Below are 11559 nucleotides of genomic sequence, written 5' to 3' on the forward strand. Positions count from 1 at the left end.
AAGACCCAGAGGGATCAGGTAGAGAGGGAGGTGGGAGGGGGGATCTGGGCAGGGAATACATGTAACTCTATGGCTGATTCATGTCAATGTATGACAAAACCCACTACAGTATAAAAAAAAAATAAAAATAAAAAACCTACAAGTAGAGTTCCTATATAATCCAGCAATCCCTCTCCTGGGCACATACCCAGAGGAAAAAACATGGTCCAAAAAGATACATGCACTCCAATGTTCACTGCATTATTCACAATATCAAGACATGGAAGCAACCTAAATGTCCATTGACAGAGGAATGGATAAAGAAGATATGGTACAGGTATACAATGGAGTATTACCCAGCCCTTAAAGGGAATGAAATAAATGCCATTTGCAGCAACATGGATGGACCTAGAGATTATCACACTGAGATAAGCAAATCAGACAGAAAAGGAGAAATATTGTGTGACATCCCTTATATACAGAATCTAAACAGAAATGATACAAATAAACTTATTTACAAAACAGAAACATATCCACAGACTTAGAGAATGAACATATGGTTGCTGGGGGGGAGAATGAGGAGAAAGAATAGTTAGGGAGTTTGGGATCAACATGTACACACTGCTATATTTTAAATGGACACCAACAAAGTCCTACTGTATAGCACAGGGAAGTCTGCTCACTGTTGTGTGGGAGGGACGCTTGGGGAGAATGGGTACGTGTATGTGTATGGCCGAGTCCCTTTACCGTCCACCTGAAACTATCACAACGTTGTTGATTGGCTGTATGTGTCACTCAGTCGTGCTGACTCTGTAGGCCTGTAGGCCTACAGAGGACTGTAGCCTTCCAGGCTCCTCTGTCCATGGAATTTTCCAGGTAAGAATACTGGAGTGGTTTGCCATTTCCTACTCTAGGGGAATATAAAATAAAAAGCTTTACAAAAGTAAAGTTGATTAACTTGGTAAAAGTTAATTTTCATATACAAAGCAAAGGCAAAAAAAAAAGAAAATCTATGAGCTTCATCTCATAGAAATATTTACTATGCACAGCTCAAATCATTTTCTAATTTCCTACCCTGTCTACCCTCTTCAACTTTTTTTCTTGGTGTTTCTCTGGTTTTGTATGTACTATGCAGCATGTATTATGCAAAACTATTTGAATATGTATGTAATTCAATTATAATCATAACCTGGAAAGTAGAAATAATCCCTGATAAGTACACAATATAAAGGCATTTAAGAGGGTAGGTGTATGCATATTCCAACTCAATTGAATTACAGCAAAAAGAAGTTAATACATATTTTAATCTTAGTTTTGTAACTTGTATACTGGGATAGTTACAAGAAAGAAAGGAGCCATAGGACGGTGTTCAAAAGATAATAGATGGAAAAATGAGTCCAGTCTGGCTCATTTGGAGACTGCTGTGATGCCCATGGAAAGAAAATAAAGATTCAAAGTATATGGCTTTTCAGCAAGATTCTGGACCATTCTGAATAGCTGTAAGTCAGCAGCCAAAATGTTTTTGGTTGCTGAGTATCGTGGAGGGAAAGATTTCACTTCTGAATTTCAGTTATTAGGTGACATGTTTTGATATGGTGGACTCTAGCCCTTTAGTTTTCTCTATCATGTAGTCACATGCACTTGAGGAAAATTAAAGGATAGCTAAAACAATTTTTTTTTTTTTTAAAAAGTCACAAATCTCTCACTATTATGACTTTGTGAGCCAAGTATTTGAGTGTGATCCTGGAAACTTAGCAGCCATAAAGCCTTCATCACCAGAACAGAACCATCTGCTCTGATAAAGGGGACAAGATCTTATACAAGAGGTTGTTACTGTGAGCAACTATTTCACTTAAGGCATCTTCTTCAAATTTTACAAAAAGAACAAAAGAGAAAAATGGGAAAAGCAAGGTATTTTTATTAGTGATTTCACCTAGGTCTTCACAAAAAACTTTTTAAAATATTTGAAGTTAATACATCTTCTTTTCCCTAGGATGGTTAAACTGTGACTGCCCTATAAGCTAACTCTCACGTAGCTCATTTCCAAGTGTGCATGTGCGACCCCATGGACTATAACCAGCCAGGCTCCTCTGTCCATGGAATTTTCCAGGCAAGTATAGTGGAGTGGCTTTCCATTTTCTTCTCCAGGGGATCTTCCTGACCCAGGGACTGAACCAACGTCTTTTGCATCTCCTGCATTGGCAAGCAGATTATTTACCACTGTGCCACCTGGAAAGCCCAAGAGCAATAGTGTATGTTGTTTGTTGACTACTTGTTCTCTCTCACTCTTGCTATGCTAACCTTTAGCCAGAGTGTATTTCCGATACTTCACCACACTGTGGACTTTGGACATAACAATGTGACCATGTTTGACCAATAAAATGTGAGTAGATAGTTATATCCTAGTTAAAACGAAATATATTTACATGATATGTCTTCTTTTGTTTCTTCCCTACACATACCAGATAGTAGTTGTCCTTTCAGGTTTTATTCCATAACGTGAAGCAGACACAAGTTTCAGAATGAAGAGACAACTCATGGGAGCAGACTTGAATCCACTTGTATGCAAGAGCAGAGCCACAGTGTTGGGATGGCTGCTGACCCACAAGTAACACACAGTGGACCATTCATTAAGCTTTGTTCCTGTGAGCCACTGAGATTGTGAGGTTCTTTGTACTGAGTCTTATGCTAGCCAAAGTTGACTGATACATGAAGTCACATCAATCCTGTCTTCTAAATATCTCTCACATTCAACCACCTCTTTTTAGTTGCCTTGTTACTATCCTGGTTCATGTTCTTGTAATCTCTCACCAAGTTGGTTGGAATAACTTCTTAAATATATCCTTTATCCATGAGCTCCTACCACTCCAAACTCTCTAATCATTCTAAAACACACATTTGGATTAGATTGCTATTCTATTTCAAGACCTTCTATAACTCACTATGACCCACAAGTGAAAATCATGGTTTCTGTGGCCATCTACAGTATTACTTCCAGGAAGTTTTCATGCTCATCCCCACCACTACCCCGAGATTTCTTAACATCAGACATAATGAACTCATTTTAATATTTTCTTCTCATATATATTATTCTTTTCTCAAGTTTGCAAAAGCCTACTCAACCTTCAGGACTCAGTAAATGTCACATTTACTTTTTAAAAGATTTTCCACCTTATATTTATTTGTCTTCTTCCTCTTTTAGTATTTTGTACACAATTTTGCAATAGCAATATTTACAACATTATGAATATTGTTTGGTTTTTAACTCTTTGCTAGCACTGTTTCCTCAAGGATAGGGGCCATTCCACACTATTCTTTAATCTCACCTGTTATTAGTGTCCCTGACATACAAGGAACATTCAGGAGATGGGCCACAGCTTGATCACAGGGTGCTTTTGACATGTGCACTGATGAGTGAGAGCTGGTTTGTGAAGCTGGATATGCAGGTGCACTAGAAACCTCCCATGTGGGAACACTTGAGGACACCTTAACCTCATTACATCCCTCAAACCAACACATGTCTATGCTTCCCACTCTTACGTACTTAAACCATAATCCCTAGAAGACAAAATGACTCCATCCAGCCATATGAATCACACAGTCTTACAGAAGTTTGCCTCCATATATTTGTGGCTTTTAACATCAATTGTAAATGAAATGGTGAATGAAAACTTTTTCATGTTTCTATAATATATCATTTATATCTCCTTTGACTCTGTACTCTCCTAAAATAGCCAACCGACCACATTTGATGAGTCATGGTAGGTGACAATAAAGACAATTCGTATCACTAAATGAATCTTCCTCAACTTTCTGCATCCTAGGTAAAACATTCCTGTTTTACACATATAGTTCACGTTCTCTCCCATAATAACAAAAAAGGTGTCTCTCTCACTTTGAAATGGTACCCCTCTGCCCAAAGGCTTTACCCACAGTATTCTGTCTGAATTCTTTGGAACTTCAGCCCACTGATCATACAAACTTTGGTCTGACTCTTCAAGATTTTCTTGCTAATTCCCTCCCAGCATTTAAAATATTCAAGCTTTCTCATCTTAAAAAATATTTAATATTCCCACAAACCCATGTATGCCTCTCCAGCAACAAATCTTTTTTTCTTTTTGCCACCTGTTCCTTGTAAGATCTAAAAGATGATAGATACCATTCTTTTTATTATTTTTAATTTTTTTTAATTGAAGGATAATTGTCTTACAGAATTGTGTGGTTTTCTTTCATAGCAACAAGAATCAGCCATAGCACACCCATGTCCCCCCTCCCAGACCTCCCTCCTGTCTCCCTCCCTCCTGCCCTCAGCCCGTCTCAGAGCCCCCGTCTGAGCTCCCTCCCGTCTCCCTCCCGCCCGCCCTCGGCCCGTCTCAGAGCCCCCGTCTGAGCTCCTGCGCCCTGAGCCCTGCTCTGAGTCTCACAGCACTCTCCCGCTGGCCCTCTCTCACACACGGTGCTGTCCGTTTCTATGTGACTCTGTCCATACGCCTCCCCTTCTCCCTCCTCTTCTCCTGCCTTGTCCATAGGTCTGTTCTCTGTGTCTGTTTCTCCACTGCTACCCTGAAAATAAATTCATCAGTGCCATCTCTTCAGATTCCATATATGTGTGTCAGTATACAATATTTATATCTCTCTTTCTGACTTATTCCACTCTACATAATGGGCTCTAGTTTCATCTACCTCATTAGAACAGATTCAAATGTGTTCCTTTTTATGGCTGAGTAGTATTCCATTGTATATATGTAACAGCTTCTTTATCCATTCATCTGTCGATGGACATCTAGGTTGCGTCCATGTTCTAGCTATTATAAAAAGAGCTGCAGTGAACATTGGGGTACATGTGTCTTCTTCAATTTTGGTTTCCTCAGGGTCTATGCCTAGGAGTGGGATTTCTGGGTCATATGGTGGTTTTATTCCTAGCTTTTTAAGGAGTCTCCATAACTTCTTCCATAGTGGCTCTATCAATTTACATTTCCACCAGCAATGCAAGAGCGTTCCCTTTTCTCCATATGCTCTCCAGCATTTATTGTTTGTAGACATTTTGATGATGGCCATTCTGACTGGTGTGAGGTGGTATCTCATTGTAGGTTTGATTTCCAGTTCTCTGATAATGAGTGATGTTAAGCATCTTTTCATGTGCTTGTTAGCCCTCTGTATGTCTTCTTTGGAGAAATGTCTCTTCAGGTCCCTTTCCCACTTTTTGATAGGGTTTTTTTTTGTTTGTTTGTTTGTTTGGTATTGAGTTGTATGAGCTTCTTGTATATTTTGGAAATTAATTCTTTATCAATTGTATCCCTTGCTATTATTTACTCCCATTATGAGGGCTGTCTTTTCACCTTGCTTGTAGTTTCCTTTGTTGTGAAAAATGTTTTAAGTTTAATTAGGTCCCAATTGTTTATTTTTGTTTTTATTTCCATTACTCTAAGACGTGGGTCATAGAAGATCTTGCTTTGATTTATGTCATCAAATATTCTGCCTATGTTCTCCTCTAAGAGTTTAATAGTTTCTGGTCTTACATTTAGGTCTTTAATCCATTTTGAGTTTATCTTTGTGTATGGCATTAGGTAATGATCTAATTTCATTCTTTTGTACATTGCTGTCAAGTTTTCCCACGACCATTTATTGAAGAGGCTGTTTTTGCCCCACTGTATATTCTTGCCTCCTCTGTCAAAAATAAGGTACCAGGGGTATGTGGGTTTATCTCTGGGTTCTCTATCTTTTTCCATTGGTCTGTTTTTCTGCCAGCACCATATTGTCTTGATGACTGTAGCTTTGTAGTATAGTCTGAAGTCAGAAAGGTTAATTCCTCCAGCTCCATTCTTCTTTCCCAAGACTGCTTTGGATTCAGGGTCTTTTGTGTTTCCATATGAATTGTGAAATTTTTTTTCTAGTTCTGTGAAAAAAAAGCCATTGGTAATTTCATAGAGATCACATTGAATCCCTAGACTGCCTTTGGTAGTATAGTCATTTCACAATATTGATTATTCCCACCCAGGAACATGGAATCTCTCTCCATCTGTTTATGTCATCTTCAATTTCTTTCATCAGTATCTTATAGTTTTCTAAATACAGGTGTTTTGTTTCCTTAAATAGGTTTATTCCTAGATATATTGTTCTTTTTGTTGCAATGGTGAATGATATTGATTGCTTAATTTCTCTTTCTGAGGGCACTTTCAGGGTTTTGCAGGAGCTCTGTGGCTTAGCTGGTGAAGAATCGCCTGCAATGCGGGAGACATGGGTTCGATCCCTGGATTGGGAAGATCCCCTGGAGAAGGGAAAGGCCACCCACTGCAGTATTCTGGCCTGGAGAATTCCATGAGCTGTATATAGTCCATGGGGTCGCAAAGAGTGGGACATGACTGAGTGACTTACACTACACTACTGTGACCCTCTCCTATGACTGTTCTCTCTTTCTCATCAGGTGTGAGAGGGGTGGATGTGGCGCAGAGTCCCCCAGCCCTGAGTTTCCAGGAGGGAGTCAGCTCTACTCTGCAGTGTAATTTTTCCACCCTCACAGACAGTGTGTAGTGGTTCCGTCAGAAGCCCGGGGGCCGCCTCATCCGTCTGTTTTACATTCCTTCAGGGACAGAGCAGGATGGAAGATTAAACGCCATGACAGTCCCTGCAGAACGCCGCAGCTCACTGCAGTTTCCTCTTCGCTGACCACAGACTCGGGCACTTACTTCTGTGCTGTGCAGCACGGTGCTCCCCAGGCACCTGCGGCCTCTACACGAACCCTCCCGGGGCTCAGCCCCTCCTCCAGCCACAGTCACACCGTGACGCCGTTACCAGGTATCTGCGCTGTTTAGTATTTCTTACCTACACTGGTACAGTTTTAACCACAAACACTTTTTGGCCCAACGAATTTGAGATTTGGTCTTTTCCCTTCTGAATATCTCCTATATCTCCTTCTGCAGTACAACCTCTGACTTGTACCTACGAGAGTATCTAGATAAGACGACAGATTTAAAGTAAATATTTAAACACAACATGAGGGACTCCAAAATGATAAAAAGTGAAAGGATCTAAAAGGAGAGAAAATAACTCCAATAAAGATGTTATCCAGTTTAGTTGGGTGTCTCAAGACTATTCAAATCCGCCTTATCATAATTGCATATACAAATAACTCACAATTGCAATTACTCACATTTGCAAATTGCAAATGCTCACATCTTATCCTATGACTTGGGCAAAGCAAACAGAAAATATCTGTTCAGTGTTCATACATGAATTGATCATTTGAAACAAATTTATTCTCTTTCAGTTCTGGATGCAAGAAGTCTAAAATCAGTTTCACTGGCTACAGTCAAGTTCTTGGCAGGATGGATTCTTTCCCTTCACTGCACATTACTTAGTTTTAATTTACTTATTTTGTAAGTGGAAGTTTCTACCTCTTAATCTCATTCATCTATTTCACCCCTACACCCACCCTTTCCCCTTCAGCAACCAATAGTTTGTTCCCTATATGTCTGAGTCTGTTTCTGTTTTGTTATATTTGTTAACTTGTTTTGCTTTTTAGATTTCATATAAAAGTGAAAGCATACAGTATTTGTCTTTCTCTATCTGACATTTCACTATGTGCGGCATCCTACAAGTCTATCATGCTGTCCCGACTGGCAAAATTTTATTCTTTTTTATGGCTAGTAACATTCCATTGTATACACACACACACACAGAAACACACACACTCACATATATATATCTTCTAGATCCATTCATATGAGTGCAAATTGAGGTTGTTTCTATATATCTTCACTATTGGAAATAATGTTGCAGTGAACATTTGGGTGCATACATATTTTTGAATTAGTGTTTTTGTTTTCTTCTGATAGATACCCAGGAATGGAATCAATGAATCATATAATGCATGTGCATGCTAAGTCATTGCAGTCATGTCCGACTCTTTGCAATCTCATGGAAGCATAGAGTGCCAGGCTCCTCTGTCTCTGGGAATTTTCCCAGCAAGATTACTGGAGTGGGCTGCCATTTCCTACTCCAGGGGATCTTCCTGACCCAAGGATCGAAATTGAAGTGTCTCCTGCATTGAAGGTGGATTCTTTATCACTGAGCCACCTGGGAAGCCCCGAATCATATAGTAGTTACATTTTCATTATTTTGGGGAATCTTCATGCTGTTTTAAATAGAGGCTACATCAGTTTACTTTCCCAGCAAGAATACACAAGCTTTCCCTTTTCTCCACATCCTTGACAATACTCAATTATTTTTCATTTTTGTCATGATAGTATTCTGGTAGGAGTGAGGTGATTTTGGTTTTGATTTGCATTTACCTGATGATTAGAGATGTTGAACATCTTTTCATGTGTCTGTTTGCCATCTGTATGTTTCTTTGGGGAAAATGCATATTCATGTCCTCTGCCTGTGGTTTTGATACTGTGTGCAAAAGTTTTTTATATATTCTGGACATTAACCACTTATTGACCAATCACTTCCAAATATCTTTTCCCATTTGATAGGTTGCCTTTTGTGTGTGTGAATGGTTTATTTCACTGTGCAAAATAATTTAATTAGGTCCTATTTTCTGTGTTGTTTCTTTTTTTCCTTGCCTGAGGAAATAGATACAAAAATATGGCAAAGATGAATGTCATAAAGCATATTGCCTATACTTTCTTTAAGAATTTATGAGTTCAGATCTTATATTTAAGTCTCTAATCCATTTTGAGTTTATTTTAGTATATGCTGTGAGAAAATATTCTAATTTCATTCTTTAACTTGTAGCTGTCCAGTTGTCTAACACCACTAATAGAAGAAACAGTTTTTCCCCCATTGCTTATTCTTGCCTCCTTTGTTATAGATTGATTGACCATGTATACAAGGGTTAAAATCTGGACTCCCTATTCTGTTCCATTGACTGAATCTCTGTGTTTGGGCCAGCAATGTAGATTTTAGATTGTAACACCTTTGAAACATATTTTGATGTCAGGGAGTGTGATACCTTCAACTTTGTTATTTTTTTTTTCAAAATTGCTTTGATAATTTGTGGTCTTTTGTGATAATTTGTGATTCTATACAAATTTTAGAATTATTTGTTCTAGTTGCGTGAAAAATGCCATGACTATTTTGAGAGGGGTTGCATTAAATCTGTAGATTGCTCTGGTTCAGAGGACATTTCAACATTGTTAATTCTTAAAACCCATGAACATGAAATATCTTTATATTTACTTGCAGTATCTTCAGTTTTATTCATCAATATCTTATAGCTTTCTGAGTGCCATCAGTACAATTCTAGGGCACATGATCTAATAAGTACAATTCTCCTCATAGAAGCAACAAGACTGAATATCCTGATCCTCCTCAAAGTCTAATAAATAAGATTCAATGTCAGATTTCAAAAAAACAATATTTTATTCCTGTTACAGTTTCATAAAAACACATACAAATGAATAGATTCTGAAAGTCAGAAGAACTGATGTTTCTTCATTTCATGTTAAAGTAATTTTATTTACTAAAAAATGTAAATAGAGCCCTAAAACCCAGTTAAGAAAAAAAAGATAATTATTTTGGATAAGATAGCTCTTCACCAAGAAAGCTGAAAACCTGTGGGTTTTAAAAAAGTCATTGTTCTGAATGGAGGAAAGGTAAGCAAAGGCTAAATGAATGACCAGTAAGTAAGTTACAAGAAGAGTTCATAGCCTATACTAAATTCTATCTTAAATGAGCTGGTAAAATTATTTTACTGAATGATTATCAATATTTTTCAACTTGTTTAAAATTCAGTTCCCCTCAGCTCATACCTTTAATACTAATTGTTTTTTCTCCATACTCCTTTTCAAGATCTGCCTAACTCAATTACCAGGGAAAGACAAGTAGACAAAATAAAGTTTGTGGTGAGCCAAACTTTTTTCCCACATGTGCACAGACCACGTGGGCTATGAACATGACAAACCCCACTTTCCTTTGGGGGGAGTCACACAGGTTCCGGGTAGTATGTATATGTGCTGCCAGGCACTCAAAGACACTGAACTCTCAGCTTGAGGCAGAACTCAGCACATTCGTGCAGGGGAATCCATGCCTCATGCCGCTCTTCAGTCTGCTCTGGGTGTTCTTGGCTTTCACCTTCTCTGGTAGGGATACTTCCAAATAAGAGTACGAGTGTTTAGGGTGAAAGGTCTGCACACAGGCACATGGTGCTTCACAGGGACTTGGGGAGGAAAGGAGGGTTGGAGAAAAGCATACTTATTATGATTTCAATTTGGGTTTTCTTTGGGCCCCAAATTAGTCTAATTCCTACATTATTTTGTTCATTACTTCAGCTCTGTTTCCTGATTTTTTTTCCCCCTACAGGATCTGGTGTGGCGCAGAACGTTATTCAAGACCAGCCAGACATATCCGGTCAACTGGGACAGTCAGTCACCCTGAACTGTCAGTATAGAGCAACCTTGAGCTATTACTACATGTTTTGGTACAAGCTGCTTCCCAATGGAGAGATGATTTACCTTATTGGTCAGGTTTCTTCTAGCCAGAATGCAAGGGATGGCCGCTACTCTGTAAATTTTCAGAAAACTCGTAAATCCATCAGCCTCACCATTTCAGACTTAGAGCTGGAAGATTCTGCAGAGTATTTCTGTGCTCTCTGGGAGCTCACAGTGCTTGAAGTAATGGGAAAAGCTAAACAAAAACCCCAGGGTTTAATAAAAGAGAGCTTCCCTGCTGCAGAACCCCAGCTGAAATATGCACCTGCATATCCCAGACCAGAAATGGTAGTTGTGTGGTTGCTTAATCTGTGGTCTGGAAGCCCCTTTTAAGTCGCTTAGGAACAGATGTCCAGACTAACTTTCTAGTAATACGTTCTCAGTCTTGATTTTTTTAAAATTTTATATCAATCATACAGAACATGTGCAAAGATGTCTAAATTTGAAAACTTGCCCCATAATAATTTAATGTGGCAACTTCACCTGAAAAATTTCACATCATAAATCTGGGTTTAATTTTCAGAAATTGTCATGAATATAATTTCCTTAATCTTTTCTTCTTAGGTTTTGTGTCAGTTAGCGTACAATCAGAAAAGTAGAACCACAGTGATACAGAATAAGAGACTCATTTTAAGGAATAGAACTCTCAGGCAATTGCTAGAGTTGGTGGAGGAATTTATACAAAGCTGTTATCTTGCATTTGGTGCTGAGCCTGAATTTACTTTAAATCAACTAGAGTGTCGTTTGGAAAGGAAAATTGCATATGGACAAAAGCATGGAAAAACTGACATTTAAGGACATACTAGAACCCATAAGGACAATTGGAACCCACAAAGACAGACTAAAACTTGTCTGTCTCTCGCCTCCTTCAGTCTCACGGTAATGGGTGACTTTCAGGAGAAGTGGATATTTACCATCATGCTACATGCACATTTGGCCCAAAATGGGAGATCTGATTGGAGGCTAAGGAGCTGTAAGTCAACAATAAGATGAGCTAGCAGGTGAGCAGCAACACGTGTGAGTTGCACAGTGACTGAAGCCCTGCACCAACCAGCAGGACATAAAAAAATGTGGCTACTTCATGACAACTACCTTCTAAACCTTGCACAATCTTTTTTATGGCCAACCCAGAACAATACAGAGAAAC

At 38.8% G+C, this 11559-nt stretch overlaps 1 protein-coding gene across 1 annotated transcript; it reads left to right on the plus strand.

Moving 5' to 3' along the window:
* Positions 1–9935: 9935 nt before the first annotated feature.
* LOC133066928 (uncharacterized) lies at positions 9936–11207 on the plus strand. The gene is made up of 3 exons (XM_061158294.1): positions 9936–10064; positions 10285–10700; positions 10977–11207. The coding sequence occupies exons 1-3, from the start codon at positions 10016–10018 to the stop codon at positions 11205–11207; spliced, it is 696 nt and encodes a 231-aa protein (XP_061014277.1). The 5' UTR covers positions 9936–10015.
* The last annotated feature ends 352 nt before the right edge of the window (positions 11208–11559 follow it).

Source organism: Dama dama, chromosome 12 (genome assembly GCF_033118175.1).
Source record: "Dama dama isolate Ldn47 chromosome 12, ASM3311817v1, whole genome shotgun sequence".
NCBI lineage: Eukaryota > Metazoa > Chordata > Mammalia > Artiodactyla > Cervidae > Dama > Dama dama.